The 25,456-nt window shown below is 45.7% G+C and overlaps 1 protein-coding gene across 1 annotated transcript; it reads left to right on the forward strand.

Annotated features, from left to right (window-relative positions):
• Positions 1 to 1,248: 1,248 nt before the first annotated feature.
• Positions 1,249 to 24,487, forward strand: LOC138979755 (early endosome antigen 1-like). Its single transcript, XM_070352493.1, has 3 exons — positions 1,249 to 3,315; positions 19,972 to 20,255; positions 23,671 to 24,487. Exons 1-3 carry the CDS (start codon positions 1,312 to 1,314, stop codon positions 24,233 to 24,235), a joined length of 2,853 nt encoding a protein of 950 aa, XP_070208594.1. The 5' UTR covers positions 1,249 to 1,311; the 3' UTR covers positions 24,236 to 24,487.
• The last annotated feature ends 969 nt before the right edge of the window (positions 24,488 to 25,456 follow it).

The following is a 25,456-nucleotide window of genomic DNA, read 5'->3' on the forward strand; positions in this document are numbered from 1 at the left end:
TCACACACCAAGGTCAGAGTTTTACTGGGCAGCATTCACAAATGCAATACCAAGGTCTTCCCATAGGGAGACAAAATGTTACCGGGCAGTTCGCACAGATGTATCAGCAGGGTCCGCCCACGGGAATGCCGAACTGGTCTGCACACATGCAATGTCCCGGTAATTATACAGGAATGCTCAATCCTGCTGGTCTGTCATCACAAGCACAACACCGTGCCCTCACACAGCAGAGTAATATTACCCGTCATGTTTTGGGACCATCTTACCATTACCTTTTACAGGCAGGAACTGCAGTACAGGTTGTACCTCCTTGTCAGTATACCGCACGTCAACATCCTCAAACAGTTCAAAGCCATGTCCATCACCAGCAGCCTTCAAGTCGAGGTCAGCAACAAATAATGTCTCCTGGAGGGAACCAATTTGTCACACAGCAAGCTCCAAGCCGACTACATTGTGCTACCGTAGCAGTATCAACACCCTCATCTAACTCCGTTTCTCAGAATCAACTCGCTTCCTGTGGCACTGGGACTCATATTTCGACCTCCATGTTTACATCGCCTGGACATCAAGGTTTAACATCAACCACAGGGCCTGTTGATCTTTCGGGAGGGTCAGCTTCTTTACACAATCAGCACAGTGCCACTCCTGCTACTCTGGCGACCTCTGCTTCCCAAAGCAAGCTTGCTCCTGGATCATCGAAGGTAAGCAATACACATTTCAAGCCTATTTTAATCTTTAAATAGTTCTGATTGGTTTTGTGATTCATATATGATTAGACTATCAGTGTCATGTTTTAAATCATGTCTCTTCCATCCTCGATCGGTCTCGAATAGCATTACGTGCTGAAGAGACGATAAACACTCAATCGAATCGGCACTCTTTTCAACTCGACACCCTTTCTCTGTCTTTTTGTCAGGTACAAACTCACGCACCCGTGAACACACACTGACACTAGGACAAACACGCGAACAAACACACACTTACACACACACACACACAATGACACACACACACACATACAAACACACAATCATACACACACACACATGCCAACACCCCCTCACACACACATACACACACACACACACACACACACACACACACACACACACACACACACACTAAGTATGTTTTTTGTCCGTGCAGTCACAGCAAGTGTCAGTGCCTTCACTGGGATCCAGCCAAAACCTCATACAGGATTCACAGGGCTTCTGGCTGCAGTGCATCAAGAAATGGTATCCTGACCGTGATAAGAAAACCTACTTTCTCCCTCCCCAGTTCTTCCGCAGGACGCATCACGAGGTAGAGACTATGTCTGGCCTGTCAGTGTTGGTTCACGGACAGCCACCCAAGATACCAAAGCAAGGCCCGGCACCATTCTACCCTTCTCTGACCAGCCAGACTCAGTCAGGTCAAATTCTGCTTAGTCTACCTCAGACAAGTATGAACCTGCCAATTTCAAGTCAGTCAAACCAGATTCAGTCAAACCAGATTCAATCAAACCAGATTCAACCAACTCCACCTGTCGCAGGCAGCGTCTTCACTCTGCCACGGGGAGATCCTGCACCGCTTCCGCATTACATAGAAACTGACGTCTTGGATGATGATGCCGCTGAACGCCTTTGGAGATGTCTGCGAGTTCTGTCCAAGGAACTTCACGAAGTTATGATGGTCATCTCACAACTGGAGTTCCGCAAATACTTGGACAACGACACTGACCCTATTAATGCAGCAAAGAATGCAGCAGCTTGTGCCAACCTGCCGCGACCTGTCACGATGCAGCAACAGCAGCACCACGACGGGGACTTTGACGTGCTCATCATCCACCGCCACTACGGCCTGATTGTGTGCGAGGTCAAGGCCGTGGGAGCAGACAGGAGGAACACCCCCGATCTCAACAAGGCGGTGGTGGGCAAAGTACAGAAGGCAGTGAAGCAGCTTAACAAAGCCAAGACTGTGCTGAATCATCTTGTGTCAGACATGGTCCCTGTCCAGGTCACCAAGACCCTCGTCCTGCCCAACGTCACTTCCGCAGAACTGTTACTGGCTCTCAGCACTTCCTATCACCTGCAGCAAGATCTAAGCACCGTCGATCGTTTACGCCAAACTCTCGTCACTGCCTGTCATCTAAAGCAAGCACTCAGCAGCGTACACTCACTACAGTCAGACTGCAGTTCTTGTGAAATCCTTCAGCGAGAGCTCTGCAAGGCCGACAAGCTGAAGCAGGAACTAGACAGAGCCTGTCATCTTCAACAAGAGATGAACATTGCATGTAGGCTACAGCACGATCTTACAACTATCAATAAGATACAGCAAGAACTTGCCACGGTCTGCAAGTTACAGGAGGAACTCAACAACGTAAGCCAGCTACAGCAAGATCTCAGCAACATCTCTCAGCTTCAGAAGGAACTTACCACAGCCTGTAATTTACAAACAAATCTCAGCAGTACCTCTCAGTTACAAGCAACACCTGGGTCGGATGCACAGCTGAAACACGTTCAAAACACTGCTTCTGAGCTAAGGCAAGTACTCTCCACTTTGTTGCAGCAACTGCAGAAACTCGGCAAAGGTTCTCAGCTGCACGAAGCTGTCGGTAAAGCTGTTCAGTTGCAGCAAGTTCTCAACAACATTTCTCTGTTACAGCAAGAGCTCAGCAACACTTCTCAGCAACAGCAGTCACTGAGCACTACCTCCCAGCTACACCTATTACTCACCAGCACCTCCAGGCTCCATACAGCACTGAACACCGCCTTTCAGACACAGCAAAACACGGGCAGTGTCTCTCAGCTACAGGAGTTGTCCGAAACTGCGCGGGACCTGCGCTCGGGATTTGGAAACGCAACACAACTACAGCGGAAACTCTGCACTGCCTCTTATTTATCAGAAACACTCAGTTGTGTCACCAAGTTGCAGCAAGAACTCAACGGTGTCTCGCAACTACAGCAATCACTGTCAAACGCCTCTGAGCTACAGCGAGAACTCGACCTAACCAACACGATTCAACAAGCACTCCGTGCAGACCGTCGGCTACAACCGACAACGAAGATCACAGACGAACTACAGGCGGCACTGAGCTCCATCTGTCAGCTTCGACAGGAACTCATGACCACGTCTCAGCTACAGCAAGAACTTGACATCGTGTCACGGCTACAGCAGAAACTCCACATGACATCACAAACACACCAGGCACCCAGTGGTTCCCTTCCTCCAAGACCAGAACTCAGCATCCTCTCTCAGCTACATCAGGCTCTAGACACTGCTGCTCAGAAACTGCAACAACTCTTCACCGCCTGTCAGCAGAGGCAGCTTTGGCAGGTAGGTGTATCTTTGTTTCTATTTTTTACTGTGGCTTTTTTTTTTAACCAGCTAAGTGCTTTGGATGCAGAGTCCCGGCAGTGTTGTTCTTGTACGCCTTCAAATTACAAAGACATATTTATATGCAGAGATCGACAACATGGACAAACTGTGCAATTCAAGCAATGCACTTGTAATGATGTTTAGTCACCACACACACACACACACACCACACACACACACACACAGACACACACACACACACACACACTCACACACACACACACACAGAACACACATACACACACAAACATAGTGGCTTTTTTATTGTGTGATATTGTCAGTAACCTGGCATTGTGAAAAAATGAGATATGGCCGAGAAAACAATATCTGTATTCGTGTGAATATGTGTACTTCTTTCTTTCTTTCCTTCTTTCTTTCTTTCTCTTTTTCTTTCTTCTGTTTTTCTTTGTTTCTGTCTGTCTTACTTTCTGTCTTTGGTTTTTTCCTTGTTTTTATATTTAGTCAAGTTTTGACTAAATATTTTAACATCGAGGGGGAATCGAAACGAGGGTCGTGGTGTATGTGCGTGTGTGTGTGTGTGTGTCTGTGTGTGTGTGTGTGTAGAGCGATTCAGACTAAACTACTGGACCGATCTTTATGAAATTTGACATGAGAGTTCCTGGGTATGAAATCCCCGAACGTTTTTTTCATTTTTTTGATAAATGTCTTTGATGACGTCATATCCGGCTTTTCGTGAAAGTTGAGGCGGCACTGTCACGCCCTCATTTTTCAACCAAATTGGTTCAAATTTTGGTCAAGTAATCTTCGACGAAGCCCGGGGTTCGGTATTGCATTTCAGCTTGGTGGCTTAAAAATTAATCAATGACTTTGGTCATTAAAAATCTGAAAATTGTAAAAAAAAATAACAATTTATAAAACGATCCAAATTTACGTTTATCTTATTCTCCATCATTTGCTGATTCCAAAAACATATAAATATGTTATATTCGGATTAAAAACAAGCTCTGAAAATTAAATATATAAAAATTATTATCAAAATTAAATTGTCCAAATCAATTTAAAAACACTTTCATCTTATTCCTTGTCGGTTCCTGATTCCAAAAACATATAGATATGATATGTTTGGATTAAAAACACGCTCAGAAAGTTAAAACAAAGAGAGGTACAGAAAAGCGTGCTATCCTTCTTAGCGCAACTACTACCCCGCTCTTCTTGTCAATTTCACTGCCTTTGCCGTGAGCGGTGGACTGACGATGCTACGAGTATACGGTCTTGCTGAAAAATGGCAGCTACTTGACTAAATATTGTATTTTCGCCTTACGCGACTTGTTTTCTTGTTTTTTCAATCTTCCTTTCTATGTGTCTTTCTCTTCTTTGCAATGGATCGTAAGTGTCTACAGCTGACAGCTTCTTATATTACTCTGCTTCACTTTAGTAGTGTTACAAGGAGAAGACTACTCGTCGACTCTAATTACCAGAATACAAAACAGAATATTGAAATTACAAGAAAAGAAGATGCAAATGTTGTGAAACCGGAGCCCTTTAGAGGGTCCGTATCCTCATTAAAAGTTCGCATGGGGAGGTTGAAGATTGCCAAGGAGAGCAACTATCTTTACTTTGCTCTGGCCCTATGTAATGTTGCACAATTAGTAAGTATATGCCTCGCGTTGTGTTCAAATCCATGTGCCAACATTACTATTTGACTTCGGTATTCAGAGGAAACCCTGTGTGTTTCTTAGTGTGCTAGATTGTGCGTTACAAGAATATTGTGGTGTATGTTTTGGATGCTAGAATTCGCTACGTACAGTTTTAGCAACACAATATACAGGACAACAGTCAAGGAGAGGTAGAAGTTACAACACATAATAATAATAATAATAATAAAGATAGCTTATATAGCGCCGCTTCACAAATTTAACTATACTCTTAGCGCTGTACATCGAGATATAACAATTTCAATAATATAAATACAAAGATCATAATACACATTTACAAATATCACTCACGTGCATACATCCTCGTGCACACCACGCGCATACACACTCCCACTCATTAACAAGTGCTTCCATCCCCCTGCCACTGAGATGTTCATATACCCCCCTCACACTATTTCACTGCTGCAGCGATTATGCTATCTCAGCGGCCCAGGCAGCTTGGAGCAAGCAGGCCATAAATAGCGCTGGCGGTGACCTCTTTAGTTTCGCGGGTAAAATGCCAGCCTAGCGCGCCTCACAAAGCCCTTGTTCATTGTACTCTGGAAGTGCACAGCGTGTTGCCACAGTGTGACAAAATACGTGTTTCTTGGTATGAAATGGACTGGTTTGCGTGACTTGAACGTTGGATTACCGTCATCTTGTGTATATTGTTACTCGGATATTCAGGCTTTGTGTATGTGCAAACTAGAGTTCCAGTGAGGATTCGGTTTGTTTGATTTTGAAGTAATACTGCTATCGAATCTACCGGCAGGTCGTTCTTTGTTGTATCAAAACGTGCGCATTGTATACCATTTTGTAACCACGCTCAATGTTTATACCAACGACCGACTGTGTTTCTGATGTTGCCGTCAGTAAGTACTTAGTCTAAACTGTGTCATAGAGTAAGAATAAGTTTTGTTGGCTGTTTTTGTGTTTGAGATTAGAGCAGTTTTGTTTCGTTAATCCACGCGCCTAATCAGTGCATGCACCGTTTGGAACAGGCACTCGACTCTAGTGCATTTCATCTGTTCTGTTTTTTGTATTGCTTGTTTTGCGTCCCCCCCCCCTTTTTTTGTGACGTGTTTATTCCTGACTTAATGTTGTGACTGTAATTGTGCTTATGTTCTTGCCTGTCTGTATCAGTGTATATGGTTTTGATTGTTTATTATTATCAATTTCTTTCAATTTGTAGTCACTCTATTTATTGATTTAAGGTGTCTCAGTTAAGAATGGCGGCAGTGCAACATACAGAAGATCTCCACATATTTAGGCTAAATGCTATGTGCAGAATTTGTGGCAGAAGATCAAAGGCAGCGAAGGACAAACATCATACCATTAGGCATTGCAAAAACTATGCATCAGGGTTGTTTCAGTTTCACGGTATTCAAGTTTCTGAAGAAGCTAATGGCACCACTTTCTCAAGTACATTGTGTACAACATGCGCTGTTCGTCTCAGCCAACAAAAAAACCCTAACATTCCACCTCAAGGATTCTCAAAAGCAATGCATAGTAACATTGAAAAAACAAAAGTGATGTGGACACAATACAACTCCAAAGTGGAAGTAGCTGACTGTAGTGTGTGTAAAACGTTTGCCGAACAAATGGCTGGTAGTCGTAAGAAACCAAGAAAAGCCAGTGAAAAAGCTGCTAGCCCGCAAAGGAAAAGCTCATGTGTTGACAGTACTGATGCCTGTACAAGCACTTCTATTGTTGAAACCTTTCAGCCACAGTGTTCTTCAACACCTGAAACAAAAACCGCAAGCCGTGTGGTCAAAAAACGTCTGTTCGACCTGCTGACATCTCGCAAGGGTACGACTCAGAGTCAGAGTGATGTAAGTACTAACAATGACACAGTCGTCGTGTCAGCTGCTTCAACATCATTTCAAACCCAAGCCCCAGCAGAATCAAACGATAACACACCTGTAGCAAAGTCTGTATCTCAGTCACAGAAAGCAACAGATACTAACACTGTTTTGTCAAAAAACAAACCACAAACCCAACTCCGCCCAATAGAACAGTTGCAAGCACCTTTGACAAAAAAAGAGGAAGAGTATTTAACTGGCTTAGTTAGGGTGAAACTGGCACAGTCAGATGACAAGAAGACGTTGATATGTAAGACAAAAGCACAGCCACTTGTCCTAAAGAAAATTGTGAGAGCGAAAAAGTCATCAGCGCTAGTTTCTACTCCAATGAGGAAGAGAAGAGCAAAGGAAATTGCCAACTTGAGAAAAGAAATTTCCGGTTCCACGGAAGCTGACATAATAAAACAACAAAGCACTGAACTCAAGCACACTACAAAGCGCAAAAGGGATGACATTCTGAAAACAGCTGGGTTGGGACAGGCACGCGTCTCTTCAAAATCAGCAGCTCAAATTAGAGCAAAACTGTCACTTAGCTGGGCAAAACAAAGGCAGTTGCGAAAATTAAACAAGGCAATGGGAATAAAAATGGAGTGTGAGAAAAAGGAGAGGGAATTTCAGGAGGGAGTGCTTTGTGGGAAAATAGAAGTTTACACATTACGTCTCTCATGCATCAACAAAGCGACAAAGAAAGAGGAAGTTAGGGGCATTCCCGTGTCTTCTATTGTCAGCTGGCCCAAGTTTGTAACTGATCTCTTAGACCAGTACGACAAGAAGAACATGCTAACATGGCATAACAACACCTTGCCAGAAAATGAAATTTGGGTTAAAATCGGGGGTGACCATGGAGGGGGGAGTTTTAAAGTTGTTCTTGAAGTAGCAAATCTCCACAATCCAAATGCGAACTCAAAGTTGGTTGTGATGACTGAAGCCAAAGATTCTGCTGAAAACCTTGAAAAGATTTTAGGCAGCACTATTAAAGAGGGAGTTAGTGCTGTCAACGGCATGATGTGGAAAGGAAAAAGGCTGCGAGTGTTTATGTTTGGGGATTATGATTTCCAGTCAAAAATGTATGGACTGTCAGGAGCCCAGAGTAGTTATCCATGTCTTTGGTGCAAGACTTCCAAAACGCAAATGCAATGGAGTCCAAGAGAAAAAGCCCCCAAAAGAACGTTAAGAAACATGAAAGAAGACCTCATAGGGTACCAAGAATCTGGCAGTGACAAAAAACATGCCAAAGACCACTACAACGTCATTCGTGCTCCAATATGGGACGTCAAAGTGAGTCATGTAGCGCCGCCTTACCTTCATTTGCTCCTTGGTATTGTGAACAAACACCACGATCTTCTTGCAAACGAGTGTCACCAGCTTGACAAGCAAATAGCAGATGCCCTTTCTAAAATAAAACTGAGTGAAGAGCGTTTTGTGGTGATTGACAACACTACCGAAGCATTCAGAAGGTGTGTCAGAAAAATGTATAATCTCCGAGAAAAAGGGAAACTTAATCTGAAAACGTTTCCAGTCTTCGACAGATCTGAAGGACCAACAGTTGCAGGGGTTACTGAGATTTTGAATAAGCATAGCATAACACCTCAGGCCTTTTTTGGTGGTAGCTTCAATGGGAATCACTGCAACAAATACATTAAAGATGAAGTGATTACTGCCGTAGCAGACAGCGTAGAAAGAAGGGCATTTATCCTGACAGATGATTATGGCGTGCACACCCTTGCAGGTCAAATCAAAGACAAACACACCCGTTTGAACAGTCTTTACTCCAGTGTGCACAGGCTTGTGTCACACACAAAACCAGTTGGGAAAGATGACCTTCCTGGCATCCAAGTAGCTATTTCTGAATACATGGAGTTCTACAGAGGTAACGTGTGCCTTGACAACGTTAATGTCATCCCAAAGCAGCACATACTTGAAGCACATTGTGTAGAGTTTATGGACAGGTGGGGGATGGGGCTTGGTTTGATGGGTGAACAGGGCGGCGAAAAAATACATTCTGACGTCAACAATTTGAAAAGGAGAGTTTGGGGCATGAAAAACAAGGGACAGCAACTTTGCCAGTTAATGAAAGAGCAACAAATTAAGACCTCACCGATGCTGCTTGACACCCCGCCAAAAACAAAATCCTAAACAAGAATGATAAAAAGTCATTGAGGCCTTTAGCATATTGACACAATAACAGCTCTAAAACATTGTTTTTTGTTGTTTGTTTTTCTTCTAAAATTGTACATATTGTTTTTTTTCTTCTTCTAACAATGTACATTGTGTTTTTGTTTTGTTTTTCTTTCTAAAAATGTACATAGTGTGTGTGTGTGTGTGTGTGTGTGTGTGTGTGTGTGTGTGTGTGTGTGTGTGTGTGTGTGTGTGTGTGTGTGTGTGTGTGTGTGTGTGTGTGTGTGTGTGTTCATATGCGTGTGAGGGAATGTGATCCCGCGTAAAGAGTGTGTTTACACTCACATTTGAACCGTTTAGTTTGAAATTACACCCACTCTATTCCATTACAATGCACGTCATCTTTTTTTTCTTCAGCATCTCAGAGAAATAACAACCCCAACTGTTCGGCTGTGTTGTTTTGTTTCGTTTTGTCTGTTCTGTTTTGTTTGCGATAATGAAACAAACGTTAAATTGTCGTCGGATCGACGAGTTTTCTTTCCTGTGGTATATATACAAGTTTGTGAGAACAATACGAGTGAAAAACTGTGTTGAAAAACTTTCAAATCGACTTGTGTGCTGCTATTGGATTACTCATGTAGGAGGAGACATCAGGTAGGCTTTTTGTTTTCTTCACATGCAGCTAACAATTTGCATGAACATGTATTGAAAGACCGTTTTTTCTTTCTTTTATATTACAGGCATTAATTGCACTATTTTGAATTATATAAACGCAAAACAAATTTCACATGCGCACCATACGCATGCCTATAATATGTTTTTAAATACGACATTAATTAGTGTTCTTTTTTGTGGCACATTTAGGATGTTTTGTTTACTGTGTTGTCTTCTGCCGTCTTACATACTGTGCCGTTCCTGTTTCTTTAAATGCAACATGCACATGTTTTTCAGAGTGTAAAGAGTGGCATAATTATATACTTGAGGAGCAAACACTTTTTCTAATTCTCTCATTTACCCTTTCTTCTGTCTTGAAAATTGTGGCATGTTTTGTTTCATACTATTGACATACATGTATTATCCGCCTATGTGTTGTCGGGGTATAATATCATGTGGCACTTCGCGCGGATTTGGGTAAGCGCGCGAGCTACGTTTTTTTTTCTCCTGTGGTATATTATATATATACAAGTTTGTGAGACTTGTATAGGAGGGCCGTGAGGTAAGCTTTTTTGTTTTATTCACATGCAGCTAACACTGTAACATGAACAGTTTTCTTTCTTATATGTTACTGACATTATCTACACTATTTTGAATTATATACTTATATAAACGCAAAACAAATTTTACATGCGCACCATCAATGACTTCTACTAGTAGTCCTTGGCATAATATGTATGTAAATATACGACTGTATATACTCTACTGTTTGTATATATTTCGTAAAGTGTTGTATATATGTATTATGTACTTGGGGATTACCTTTGTCTTTATCTTTCATTATTTTGTGTTCTTTTATTGTGGCACATTTAGGATGTTTTGTTTACTGCGTTGTTTCAAGGTGTTTCATTAAATGCAGCATGCACATTTTTTTTCAGAGTGCAAAGAGTCGCATAATTATATACTTGGGGGGGGGGGAACACACTTTTTCTAATTCTCTCATGTATCCTTTCTTCTGTCTTGTGAATTGTGGCATGCATTGCAATAAATACAACTAAACACACTAAAAACATCAGTTCCGAAATAGGCAAGGGCCACCACACACTCAGAACGACTGCTATCTCTCTGCTCGCGGCATCCTTATCAACACAGCATAACAGAGAGCTGTAGAGGCCACGCACGCTAGCTGCAGACAAAGAAGAGTGCAGGTCTGGCCCTATATATTTCAGGCGCCACTGTGGGCGGAAGGGGTTGGAGGAAGGAAAGGGTAAATAGGCTGGAGGAGAGTGGTACTGCCGGTTATTTTTAGCTGGTGGCAGCCTGGAGCAGAGAGTGCCTCAAACGGAACACAGTGCCCTGGACAAGCTCACACCATGTCCGTCTCCTCTCTAGACTGTACATACACTCAGCAAGAAAAAGAAAGACTAAATGCAAATTTCATACACAACCCTATAGCTCAATAAAAGCTGAAGCAACTATACACAAAAAAACAAGTCGCGTAAGGCGAAAATACAATATTTAGTCAAGTAGCTGTCGAACTCACAGAATGAAACTGAACGCAAAGCCATTTTTCAGCAAGACCGTATACTCGTAGCATCGTCAGTCCACCGCTCATGGCAAAGGCAGTGAAATTGACAAGAAGAGCGGGGTAGTAGTTGCGCTGAGAAGGATAGCACGCTTTTCTGTACCGATCTTTGTTTTAACTTTCTGAGCGTGTTTGTAATCCAAACATATCATATCTATATGTTTTTGGAATCAGGAACCGACAAGGAATAAGATGAAAGTGTTTTTAAATTGATTTGGACAATTTAATTTTGATAATAATTTTTATATATTTAATTTTCAGAGCTTGTTTTTAATCCGAATATAACATATTTATATGTTTTTGGAATCAGCAAATAATGGAGAATAAGATAAACGTAAATTTGGATCGTTTTATACATTTTTATTTTTTTTTACAATTTTCAGATTTTTAATGACCAAAGTCATTGATTAATTTTTAAGCCACCAAGCTGAAATGCAATACCGAAGTCCGGGCTTCGTCGAAGATTACTTGACCAAAATTTCAACCAATTTGGTTGAAAAATGAGGGCGTGACAGTGCCGCCTCAACTTTCACGAAAAGCCGGATATGACGTCATCAAAGACATTTATCACAAAAATGAAAAAAAACGTTCGGGGATTTCATACCCAGGAACTCTCATGTCAAATTTCATAAAGATCGGTCCAGTAGTTTAGTCTGAATCGCTCTACACACACACACACACACACACACACGCACATACACCACGACCCTCATTTCGATTCCCCCTCGATGTTAAAATATTTAGTCAAAACTTGACTAAATATAAAAAGACACATTCAAACAACAAATCTAACTTCACCTCTAACAGTCTATAAAGATGGCAAGGACAATTTACAAGGATTCGCGAAAAAGGTGCGTTTTAAGGGAACTGCGGAAAGAGTCCTTAGAAGCAGAATGGCGAACGGAGGAAGGGAGAGAATTCCAGACAATGGCAGCCGCAGAAGCAAACGAGCGATTTCCAAAAGAAGGCAAGCTTCGCTCGAGAGTTTCCAGTTTGCGACTGTCAGCGCGTGAGCGGAGGTTGTAGTCAGAGGGATTGTCATATGTGACGAGCAGTTCCTTGAGGTATTTAGGGCCATCTTCAAATTTGGCAGAGAAACAGAGAGATACGAGCGGACACGGGAAGCCAATGAAGGGAACGAAGAAGTGGTGTGACATGATCAAACTTCTTAGAACGATATATCAATTTGGCGGCAGAGTTTTGTACCTTTTGGAGTGACTCGACAAGTTTTTGATCACAGCCATAGAACATGCTGTTGCAATAGTCTATTCTGGATAGAACTAGAGAACAGGCTAGAGTTTGAGCGGCTTGGGGGGTAAGATAGTGGCGGATAGAACTGATTTTCCTTACGTTACTGTACGCAATTGTGCGGATGTTTTGGACGTGCTGGGAAAGGTTGAGGAAGTGGTCGAAGGTAACGCCAAGATTAGTCACAGAAGAGACAAAGTTGACGTCGCTATCACCGACATGAATGCTAGAAGGCAAAGAATTTTCAGGGAAAGATCTGTACTGGGACCTGACAAGCATGGATTCAGTTTTCGAGTCGTTTAGCTGTAGTTTGTTAGCCGTCAGCCACGCCTTTACAGCAACAACACAGTCTTCCATTTCACTCACAGTGGTATCAATGTGATCAATCTCACTGTCTTTGTACAACTGGTTGTCGTCTGCAAAGGCGTGGTGATCGATAGGATACTGTTTGACGAGGTTAAAGAGGGGGTTCATGTACAAAACAAAAAGAACTGGACCCAACACGGATCCCTGAGGAACACCGAACTGACATCAAGCAAGCTCACACACTTACGTTCTGTCACCGACACACGCATGTTCACGTTCACACCTCTCGTACGTACAGTGGTATTCACCATAACTCATAGGAAACAGTCACAAGGTTTTATTAACACTATGATGAACATAAAAAGCAATTCAGAAACCAATCAAACAAAGCATCAACTCATCCGAACAATCCTACATCTAATGCTACGTTTACACTATGTTCCCGGCGGCCACGGCAGCCCCGTTTGTCCGAAACGAAATGCGCCGTGGGATTTGGCCATTCTTATCCTCTGTATTCAAGTTTTGTTAGGTCCTGTCAAGTTTTCTCACGGTCTATCACGGTGGGGGTGGAGGGGGGGGGGGCTAAGTCCCGGAAGCTCCAAGGCGCACTACGGTTCGGCCCGCGGTCTGCCACGGATGCCAGTACGTTCCCTCCCGGCCCGTCACGTTCTGATGGTGTACGTTTCTCACGTTCTGATCAAGGTCTGACACGTTGTTCACGTTCTGTCATGGCTTTCAACGGATGAAATGTGGACGTCGGGCAGCTTTGGAGCACGTTTGTGCCCAGGGTATAAAAAGAAGTAGTAGAATCCAATGCGCCGTAGCACGCCGGGCCCGCAAACCGTCACACGCCGGGACGCGCCATGATTGAACGCGACGAAACGGTTACCATACACCCTAGCTTGCCGTGAGAAAAGTGGCAAAACGGGACAAACCGCGCAGCAACCGTGAAGCAACCGTGACAAAATGCGCACTTAACGCGGTAGAACGTGACAAAACTTGAAAGGATCGTGAGATGCCGGGGAATACACATGCTTCCCGTCCCACTACGGACCGCTTCCAGGTTCTGTTACGGCCTATTACGTACTGTCACGTTTTGTTGCGTTCACCCCGTTTCACTACGGCCTACTAGGTTTACAACGGATTAGAAGCGGCATCTCTGTGTGGGTATTACCTAGCGTTAGCTTCCCAACACACTGGTATACCTACAACTATGTACGTATGCCCAATTCCATTTCCTTTCTGCCCTGTTCCACACGGACAGACACGTCAACAGTTCTGCCCCTGAACGGACATACGAATCAACAAGACGTGCTGCGCTTTTCAGCACGAGCAGACAAACGAATATATACAGATAGAGACTTGCTGCGCTTCTCAGCACGACTCGAACAGACGAACGAACATGCACATAACATATAGACATGCTGCGCTTTTCAGCACGAGCAAACGAACGAATAAACAGACAAAGACTTGCTGCGCTTCTCAGCACAAGCAGACGATCGATCATGCAAGTACAGACATGCTGCGCTTTTTTAGCACGAGCAAACGAAAAGAGGTAAAGTGAGAGTGAAAGTGCGCGCTTTTCAGCACAACATCTACTGACGGGTCTTGCTGAGCTAGCCCCTTTTATCCCCGAGTACGCAGTAGGAGGGTCCAGCAGACTTTAATTGTGTGTGTGTGTGTGTGTGTGTGTGTGTGTGTGTGTCTGTCTCGACTTAACAGCTTATTGCTGGGAAACTACTGGGCGCAGTTCGTTCAAAAGTTGATACACTAACTTGATAATAGGTCCGATTGATCGTATTAAAACTTCATATAGCTATTCTGATGGACACGTGGGGGGATTCGGGGGCTGTGATTGGATGGTCTCACACATCCCTTTTCCGATCATCAAAGCATAACGCTACGAAAGTTGGCCATTTTTGCCGATATCCAAACGATATCGGCAATAACAAAGACGCATGGTTCCGGTTTCTTCCACGTGTATAAAGTACACGCATACCTCGCCAGGCTTGTGTCTGTGGCTAGTCGACAGACGATGCAATTTGCTTTGTGTGTGTTTTTGTTGTTGCTTACTGTACATGACATACATTACGTGTAAAATCCAGTTCTTTAACTGGCAGCAAACCTTGCAAATTTCCAGAAACTGCAATCTGAAGCGACCTATCTCTGATTTTTGCAGACGATCTCTCCAATCACCAATGTTTAACACAAAATCAGCAAACTCTCCTGTCACATAGAACGTCCATTGTGTAGTGCAATGTTGAAATGAAGTTACCGGTCTGAAACATTTCGTCGTTTCTTCTGAGACAATCCTTGTTCTCTTATCATCTACAGATTTACCGCAGTCTTCACCACGCGAATTCCCAACAGAAGTCAGACTTTCGAACATACAATCTACGTAGGCAAGCATGATACGTCATAACGTCATATGATTCCTAAGATATTGACGTAATGCTAAGCATCCGGTTATCTTGAGTTTTCTCTGTAATAAATGTCCGTGGGTTTTTCAATGTTCGGTTATTTCCGTGGCTTCATGCAGAAAGGGAACCGTCGTCTGCAATCAACGACATGGACCATTCTGGTCCTTGTTGCTGACAAAAACATGATTTTAACACAGAATTTAATGTCAGAATAGCTATATAAACGCTATTGTGTTTTCATCGTAGCAATAGGGTCCGATATTTAGACTCGAACAAGTATAATGCGACTCGTCTTCGACTCGTCGGCATTATACTTGTCTCGTCTAAATATCGGGCCCTATTGCTACGCTGAAAACACAATAGCTGTTAATAATGTTACCTGGGACCTAAATGCGAAATAAATCACAAAAGCCACTCTTTACGGCGGGCGCGATTCGCGGTGGGATAGAACAGCCGTTCGGCTGATAAACCGCCCAGCCAGCGACACCACACCAGGCCGCTTTGCGTGCTTTGCGTGCGTGTACCACTGCGCGAGGAATATAGGCATTTGAGTTCACTGGCGATTGTCAGATTTTGTTGGCTTGGAGGAAAGCGTTTCCGACTATGGCCAAAGAGATCCGGGTTCGATTCCCGGCATGGGCGGTCTTTTTTTTTCCTTTTTTTTAATTCTTGTTTACTATTGTTTATTATGAACGTTTTAATGTTTTATTTTACTGTAATAATTTTTTTAATTGTGTAAAATAAATATTTTTTTTCCCTTTTTTTTTTTCTTTTTTAATCCAAGTGATCCTGGTGGAAAGCGATTCGTCTATGGCCAAAGTGATCCGGGATCGATTCCCGGCATGGGCGGTCTATATTTTTTTTATTTTTTTTTTAAATTCTTGTTTACTATTGTTTATTATGAACGTTCTAATGTTTTATTTCACTCTAAAAAAAATTTTAATTGTGTAAAATAAATAAATATATATTTTTTTTTTAAATCCAAGTGACCCGGGTTCGATTCCCGGCATGAACGGTCTATTTTTTTTTTAATTCTTGTTTACTTTTGTTTATTATGAACGTTTTAATGTTTCATACTGGGGGAGCGAGCCAGTCTGAAGAGTACTCGGGTCCAGCGCCAGCGTTTTTTATACTCTCAGAAACCGCTGCAGGCTGGCAGCAAGGATTCGAGGGATGGGGGTAACACTGAGGAGGGAAGGTGGGGGTGACTGGAAGGAAGGTGGGGGTGACTGAGGTGGGGTGACTGGAAGGAAGGTGGGGTGACTGGAAGGAAGGTGGGGTGACTGGAAGGAAGGTGGGGGTGACTGAGGTGGGGTGACTGGAAGGAAGGTGGGGTGACTGGAAGGAAGGTGGGGGTGACTGGAAGGAAGGTGGGGTGACTGGAAGGAAGGTGGGGTGCCTGGAAGGAAGGTGGGGGTGACTGGAAGGAAGGTGGGGTGACTGGAAGGAAGGTGGGGGTGACTGGAAGGAAGGTGGGGTGCCTGGAAGGAAGGTGGGGGTGACTGGAAGGAAGGTGGGGTGACTGGAAGGAAGGTGGGGTGACTGGAAGGAAGGTGGGGTGACTGGAAGGAAGGTGGGGTGCCTGGAAGGAAGGTGGGGGTGACTGGAAGGAAGGTGGGGTGACTGGAAGGAAGGTGGGGTGACTGGAAGGAAGGTGGGGTGACTGGAAGGAAGGTGGGGTGACTGGAAGGAAGGTGGGGTGACTGGAAGGAAGGTGGGGGTGACTGGAAGGAAGGTGGGGTGACTGGAAGGAAGGTGGGGTGCCTGGAAGGAAGGTGGGGGTGACTGAGGTGGGGGTGACTGAGGTGGGGTGACTGGAAGGAAGGTGGGGGTGACTGGAAGGAAGGTGGGGTGACTGGAAGGAAGGTGGGGTGACTGGAAGGAAGGTGGGGTGACTGGAAGGAAGGTGGGGGTGACTGGAAGGAAGGTGGGGGTGACTGGAAGGAAGGTGGGGTGACTGGAAGGAAGGTGGGGGTGACTGGAAGGAAGGTGGGGTGACTGGAAGGAAGGTGGGGGTGACTGGAAGGAAGGTGGGGTGACTGGAAGGAAGGTGGGGTGACTGGAAGGAAGGTGGGGGTGACTGGAAGGAAGGTGGGGTGACTGGAAGGAAGGTGGGGGTGACTGGAAGGAAGGTGGGGTGACTGGAAGGAAGGTGGGGGTGACTGGAAGGAAGGTGGGGTGACTGGAAGGAAGGTGGGGTGACTGGAAGGAAGGTGGGGGTGACTGGAAGGAAGGTGGGGTGACTGGAAGGAAGGTGGGGGTGACTGGAAGGAAGGTGGGGTGACTGGAAGGAAGGTGGGGTGACTGGAAGGAAGGTGGGGTGACTGGAAGGAAGGTGGGGGTGACTGCAAGGAAGGTGGGGTGACTGGAAGGAAGGTGGGGTGACTGGAAGGAAGGTGGGGTGACTGGAAGGAAGGTGGGGGTGACTGGAAGGAAGGTGGGGTGACTGGAAGGAAGGTGGGGTGACTGGAAGGAAGGTGGGGTGACTGGAAGGAAGGTGGGGTGACTGGAAGGAAGGTGGGGTGACTGGAAGGAAGGTGGGGTGACTGGAAGGAAGGTGGGGTGACTGGAAGGAAGGTGGGGTGCCTGGAAGGAAGGTGGGGGTGACTGGAAGGAAGGTGGGGTGACTGGAAGGAAGGTGGGGGTGACTGGAAGGAAGGTGGGGTGCCTGGAAGGAAGGTGGGGTGACTGAGGTGGGGTGACTGGAAGGAAGGTGGGGTGACTGGAAGGAAGGTGGGGTGACTGGAAGGAAGGTGGGGTGACTGGAAGGAAGGTGGGGGTGACTGGAAGGAAGGTGGGGGTGACTGGAAGGAAGGTGGGGGTGACTGGAAGGAAGGTGGGGGTGACTGGAAGGAAGGTGGGGTGACTGGAAGGAAGGTGGGGTGACTGGAAGGAAGGTGGGGTGACTGGAAGGAAGGTGGGGTGACTGGAAGGAAGGTGGGGTGACTGGAAGGAAGGTGGGGGTGACTGGAAGGAAGGTGGGGGTGACTGGAAGGAAGGTGGGGTGACTGGAAGGAAGGTGGGGTGACTGGAAGGAAGGTGGGGTGACTGGAAGGAAGGTGGGGGTGACTGGAAGGAAGGTGGGGGTGACTGGAAGGAAGGTGGGGGTGACTGGAAGGAAGGTGGGGTGACTGGAAGGAAGGTGGGGTGACTGGAAGGAAGGTGGGGGTGACTGGAAGGAAGGTGGGGGTGACTGGAAGGAAGGTGGGGGTGACTGGAAGGAAGGTGGGGGTGACTGGAAGGAAGGTGGGGGTGACTGGAAGGAAGGTGGGGGTGACTGGAAGGAAGGTGGGGTGACTGGAAGGAAGGTGGGGTGACTGGAAGGAAGGTGGGGTGACTGGAAGGAAGGTGGGGGTGACTGGAAGGAAGGTGGGGTGACTGGAAGGAAGGTGGGGTGACTGGAAGGAAGGTGGGGTGACTGGAAGGAAGGTGGGGGTGACTGGAAGGAAGGTGGGGTGACTGGAAGGAAGGTGGGGTGACTGGAAGGAAGGTGGGGTGACTGGAAGGAAGGTGGGGGTGACTGGAAGGAAGGTGGGGGTGACTGAGGTGGGGTGACTGGAAGGAAGGTGGGGTGACTGGAAGGAAGGTGGGGTGACTGGAAGGAAGGTGGGGTGACTGGAAGGAAGGTGGGGGTGACTGAGGTGGGGTGACTGGAAGGAAGGTGGGGTGACTGGAAGGAAGGTGGGGGTGACTGGAAGGAAGGTGGGGGTGACTGGAAGGAAGGTGGGGGTGACTGGAAGGAAGGTGGGGGTGACTGGAAGGAAGGTGGGGGTGACTGGAAGGAAGGTGGGGTGACTGGAAGGAAGGTGGGGGTGACTGGAAGGAAGGTGGGGGTGACTGGAAGGAAGGTGGGGGTGACTGGAAGGAAGGTGGGGGTGACTGGAAGGAAGGTGGGGGTGACTGGAAGGAAGGTGGGGGTGACTGGAAGGAAGGTGGGGTGACTGGAAGGAAGGTGGGGGTGACTGGAAGGAAGGTGGGGTGACTGGAAGGAAGGTGGGGTGACTGGAAGGAAGGTGGGGTGACTGAGGTGGGGTGACTGGAAGGAAGGTGGGGGTGACTGGAAGGAAGGTGGGGTGACTGGAAGGAAGGTGGGGGTGACTGGAAGGAAGGTGGGGGTGACTGGAAGGAAGGTGGGGTGACTGGAAGGAAGGTGGGGGTGACTGGAAGGAAGGTGGGGTGACTGGAAGGAAGGTGGGGTGACTGGAAGGAAGGTGGGGTGACTGGAAGGAAGGTGGGGGTGACTGAGGTGGGGTGACTGGAAGGAAGGTGGGGGTGACTGGAAGGAAGGTGGGGTGACTGGAAGGAAGGTGGGGGTGACTGGAAGGAAGGTGGGGGTGACTGGAAGGAAGGTGGGGTGACTGGAAGGAAGGTGGGGTGACTGGAAGGAAGGTGGGGGTGACTGGAAGGAAGGTGGGGGTGACTGAGGTGGGGTGACTGGAAGGAAGGTGGGGTGACTGGAAGGAAGGTGGGGTGACTGGAAGGAAGGTGGGGGTGACTGGAAGGAAGGTGGGGTGCCTGGAAGGAAGGTGGGGTGACTGAGTGCCTGCAACTCTTGGTTAGTAGGGCCCTCCCCGCTACAATTGCCGTGTTTTCATGTCACCGATGTGTTAGAAGGAACAATAATTTTCTAATAATTGTTACAAAGTATTGTGTTTTTATGCCTGGCTTTGTAGCACACGTGGTTACACCTGTGATGCTCTGTTAACCAGACTCACCAAGACTACTCGTAGTAGTCGCCCTTGAACATTCTCCTATGTTTTCAACAGGATCTCTGTACCTGTCTTGATGCGAAAGACATTTCTGAGGCCATCACTAGATGTCTGTGCGCGGACCAGGTACCTTCCAATGCAGATCTCGACTCCTTTCGTAACCAAGGCAACAGCCCTGGTCAGACCAACCAACCCACCAGTGGTGCATCCACGTCATCCAGCCAGACGTCTGCCAGCCCGACCTTCCCCCTGTTGTCCTCCTGGTGGCAGAACAGGACGTCACTGGGGTCCGGACCCGACCCACACATGTCAGACACAGTCTACGACACGCTTCTGGCAAGGTGAGTCATTTTGCACGCACTACACACTGGGGGGAGGAGAGTAGGGGGGCAGTAGGCTGGGGTGGGGGGGAGGGGGGGGACTTAGAAACAAGTACACGCATTGCCTCTGATTAATTTCACTCCCAAAACGCAGTTATAGATGTGTAAAACACAACAAGTGTTGCATACAGAACGTTGCATTGTTTGATCAAGTAGGTAGGAAACATTTCTGTGTGTCTGTCTCAGCGTCTGTCTCTCTGTTACCCTTTGTCTCGGTCTGTTTGTCTATTTGTCTGTCTCTCTGTTACCCTTTGTCACGGCCTGTTTGTCTATCTGTCTGTCTCTCTGTTACCCTTTGTCTCGGTCTGTTTGTCTATCTGTCTGTCTCTCTGTTACCCTTTGTCACGGCCTGTTTGTCTATCTGTCTGTCTCTCTGTTACCCTTTGTCTCGGCCTGTTTGTCTATCTGTCTGTCTCTCTGTTACCCTTTGTCACGGCCTGTTTGTCTATCTGTCTGTCTCTCTGTTACCCTTTGTCTCGGCCTGTTTGTCTACCTGTCTGTCTCTAAGTTTCTCTCACTCATTATGATGGCAGTTCTACCTGGTAACGGGTACCAATATCATTACGTAGATATATGGACTAAATGCTGGTGGATTTTGACACAATTTTGAGGAAAGATAGCTAAAAACCCATTTATGCAGCAGGTATTAATAGAAATCCATTGGTTTAATACTGAACTGGGTTACATGAATAAACGTAAACATTCATTTTGGCAGATACTGTGAACGTATTGTGAACTCTGTCGCCCTTGTAGTTTTGTATATTAGGCAAAGAGCTTTGAGACTCCACAGATATTTAGTTAATGAGTTTGTTAGGCCGGATCCTGAACCTAATTATGCAAGCTGCCAGTGAAAATATCATCATGTTATGTACATACCCATTTCGGTAAAAAAAAAAAAAAAGTATTTATTTCCACCACTTCAACTTGCCCAACACTGAATTTAGTCAACATTACAGCCTTTTGGGGAGGTTCAGCATCCTGCACATGCTGCAAACAAAAAGTGAGCCAAATTTGAACAGTCTATCTTGAATAGTTCAGAAGATATCCACTGAGACCACTGAAAATGTGCGATTTTCGCTAACTTTTCTACCCCTAATTTCACATCAAATTTGTCAAACGACACCAGTGATGCAAAAAAATGTGAAAAACACATCGAAAGACTCACATTTTGCTCTGCAGGAAAGGAAGTGACAACTTAGACAAGATGGCGGAGAGCAGTCCTTAACTGCCGAGGGAGCGGTTATTATTTTACAGGCAAAGGCGGTGAAATAATATGGTGTTTGGTGTTTATATTCGGAGGCTATTAATAGGGTCACACTCTCAGCCACATCAGTATAACATCAGACAGACGAATGTCTATCACTAAGTTTATTCATTAAAGTATAGAGCATAAGATATAAGCAGCATACAAGTAACAGAGCTTAGTACAGAGTGAAACTCATTAGCATAAGGATGCTGTGCTGGCCGAAGTCTAGGGTGCACAATGTACTCTTATTTTAACTGATGACACCAGACCGTGGGGCCCGGGTAGCTCAGGTGGTAGAGCACTGGACTTGTGATCGAGAGGTCGCTGGTTCGAATCCGGGCCGGGACGGACACGGGTCAACTTTATGTGCAGACCCAGAGACGGTATCCATCTCCCACCCCCGTGTCACCACAATGGCACGTTAAAGATCTTGGTCATTCTGCCATAAGTGCAGGTGGCTGAATACACCTAAACACGCAGACACCTGGGTAGCGCGACTCCGTTGCTGCTAGCTTTCCACTGGGAGGAAGCGACCCGAATTTCCCAGCGATGGGACAATAAAGTAATGAAAAATGAAAAATGAAAAAAATGAAAGAAGAGGTCTGAGAGATATCAGTTAGGAGGGGTTGCATGGGTGGTGGCACAGTTGATAGTACTACATCCCCTCTCTTTCGGAAAGCCGCAAGTATAACACACTGTAGATATCTTTAACATAGTGTCACTTCTTGCTGAGTAATACAGGATAACCTACAACCACAACAAATATTATATTATCACCACAAGGGTGATAGGAACTGTTCTTAGACTGTTTTCACAAGAATCATGGTTGCAGTGGCTGAGGACGTAGAAACGCTGCTATCAAGTGTCTTCTTGAAAGCTGGTGGTGCTGGTTGGCATTGTTCTGCATTAAATCAGTGTCACAAATAGTAGAGTACTTCACTTTGTTGAAACCACGAGATAGTGACTAATTGAAAGTAATGTCTCGAGTAATTCATACAGTACTTTCACCTTGTTCAGTCAGTTCTTTGACCTGTTCTTGTTACCAGTTTTTATTACTTATTGTTTGAATGAGTCGCTGTGGTTGTTTTGTGTGTCTATTGGATCGTCGAAGGGTTGGTGGAACTGTCTACTCGGTGTTGTCACAGCGTTGGGGTGTGTTGTTCACAGGTTGTGGGGTGTCTTGGCGAGGCGGTTTGAGGCTGGCATCTTGTTGTTGTTCTGCCAAGGTGAGGCGTTTCTGAGTGGTGGGCAGGTCTGATTGACAGTACTACAGGCGGTTGATAGCGATGTCGTGTTTTTGTGTTCATTCACCGGAAATGGGAGATGTTGCGCATTGATACCCCTTCATTGAAGCTAAATATATCGAAAACGGTTGTGTTTAGGCAAAAACAAATTGCTGCAGGTATATTTGTTGTTATTTTTGCATCTAAACATCCCATCATAATTTGAAAAGGAAAACACCCGATGTTTAGTCATTGTTTAGGTAGAACTACCACCTTAACTCTCTGTCTTTGTTTGTCTTTCAAGAAATTGTGTGCTTGCTGACTTAGTGGCTAGATTTTAGCTTTTCCATTCACGGGGGTTTATACATGCAGGCACTCAGACACACATATCTACCCACACATGCACAAGCACACGGGATGGTGACAACGCGCAGGACTCGAGCAACTGGTACTGCACAAAGATAATGAACGTTTTAAACATTTTGCTATTGAATCAAATCGTCATGAATCAACTCATGATCATACAACACACTACCTCTCGTCATGCAGAAGAAGAAAGTCCGGTACTACACACAGCACACTTCATTCACAATCATTGGAACCGCTGTGCACAACGCATGTCCTCGAAGTAAAACACGAACGTCCTGGAAGTTGGTATAGTCCAAAACGAAGCACATTTCTCAATTCTCTGACGAAGGTTCACGTCAGTTTCCATTAGTTTCCTCTCCACGGGCATTGGATTCTCAGACCAAATATGTATAACTAAACTATTTGCCATCAAACTAACTTCTACGTGCCTATTCATTCCAACATATACAACACACATTTCCATTCGCATGATTTTAAGTTTTTTCATCAGCGTTTAATAATCAATGTTTGACGTTAATTATGATTTTTCTTTGTTTAGATTTTGCGGTCCCGCCACAACGGTGGAGGTCCCCACAGTGACAGCCCCACGCAAAGCAATGGCCAAACCAGGAAAATACACCCCAGCAAGCAAAGTCCTGAGAACAGAGGGCGAGGCTGTGGCAGAAACCGGTCTCATCCACTCCTTGCTGGCTCTCTACCCAGACCAGGTCGACCTCCTCAGTGACAACACTCTGTGTTGTGTTCATCTGCGAGGACCACCAGGTACCGGGAAGACAATCGTCCTTGTCCTCAAGGCCATCCAGTGGCTTCACCAAGGTCACGATCTTCACGTGGTCAGCGTGACGAAAGAAAGCCGCGCTGTGTCCATTCTGATTGAACGACAGCTGCAGTGTGTCCTTTGTCAGAATCCGGCGTCTGGCATTGGCACTGTGCATCGTCATGATGTGAATCGCGACATTGATGATGTTGTGAACAAGCTGGCAGCACTAGCTTCTGATGGGCAGCTCTACATCATAGCAGACGAGGTTTTTGAGGGTCCAACAAAGTACCGCCGGTATGTTTCTGCATGTCACATTAGTTCAATTGGAACATTTGCTGAATGAGGGAAAACAACTTGTCCATATCCGCTACATGTGGTCTGTTTCTCACTTGAAAGTGTAATTAAATACGAGAACATGTCGCTGCTATCAAAACGGTGAACTATGTGGAGGGACACCGCGGTTCTCAATGATACGGTTCAGCGTAACATTCGTTTTATTTAAACCCAAAGCACACGCGTGCGTCTTTTGGCTATCGACACGCCAACATGGGAAGCTATTGGTAACGTATCTTGAAAGGGGCAGATAACGCATTAAAAAGCGTAAGTGGTTTTTTTGTTTCCTCGCACGCACACACACACACACACACGTATACACACATGGATACACACACACACACACACAAACATACACACACACACATACACACATGCGAGCTTAGCTCCGAAGTGCGTGTAAGAACCTCTTTACGTTCAGTTGTGGACTGCCATAATGCTGATGCGAATGACCAGGTAAGTAACAGGTGAACAAAATGAGAGCTAAGGTTTTATCTTTTCCTGGAGAAAACATCACGAATACTTGACCATGAAAACAACAAACGCAGGAACAGTCGCAATACACACATGGATATACACACACACACACACACACACACACACACCGGGGGCCCGGTAGCTCAGTTGGTAGAGCACTGGACTTGTGATCGGAAGGTCGCAGGTTCGAATTCGGGCCGGGACGGACAAGGGTCAACTTTATGTGCAGACCCAGAGACGGAAGCCATGTCCCACCCCCGTGTCATCACAATGGCACGTAAAAGACCTTGGTCATTCTGCCATAAGTGCAGGGGGATGAATACACCTAAACACGCAGACACCTGGGTAGCGCGACTCAGTTGCTGCTAGCTTTCCACTGGGAGGAAGCGACCCGAATTTCCCAGCGATGGGACAATAAAGTAATGAAATGCAGAAATGACGTCTGATGTGACAATTACATCAGTAACAGCTATTGTGTTTTCAGCGTAGCAATAGGGTCCGATATTTAGACGAGACAAGTATAATGCCGACGAGTCGAAGATGAGTCGCATTATACTTGTTCGAGTCTAAATATCGGACCCTATTGCTACGCTGAAAATACAATAGCGATTATATAGCTGTTCTGACCTTGATTTGTTGTTCCAAACTTACAAAATGACAGTTTTTGCGTCGATGCGTTGATCTCAGGTTTTGATAGCAGACGCCGTTTCTTATGCGCATTAGTTTTGCGCAGGCGCCACACTGCCTTTGGAAA

Source organism: Littorina saxatilis, linkage group LG11, assembly GCF_037325665.1.
Source record: "Littorina saxatilis isolate snail1 linkage group LG11, US_GU_Lsax_2.0, whole genome shotgun sequence".
NCBI classification, from domain to species: domain Eukaryota; kingdom Metazoa; phylum Mollusca; class Gastropoda; order Littorinimorpha; family Littorinidae; genus Littorina; species Littorina saxatilis.

Excerpts from the sequence above, each read along its gene's own strand:
- LOC138979755 (XM_070352493.1), top strand. The coding sequence starts at position 1,312 with ATGTCTGGCCTGTCAGTGTTGGTTCACGGACAGCCACCCAAGATACCA. Across the intron at positions 3,316-19,971 it reads AGCAGAGGCAGCTTTGGCAG|GATCTCTGTACCTGTCTTGA; the intron begins GTAGGTGTATCT and ends TGTTTTCAACAG. Across the intron at positions 20,256-23,670 it reads TACGACACGCTTCTGGCAAG|ATTTTGCGGTCCCGCCACAA; the intron begins GTGAGTCATTTT and ends TTCTTTGTTTAG.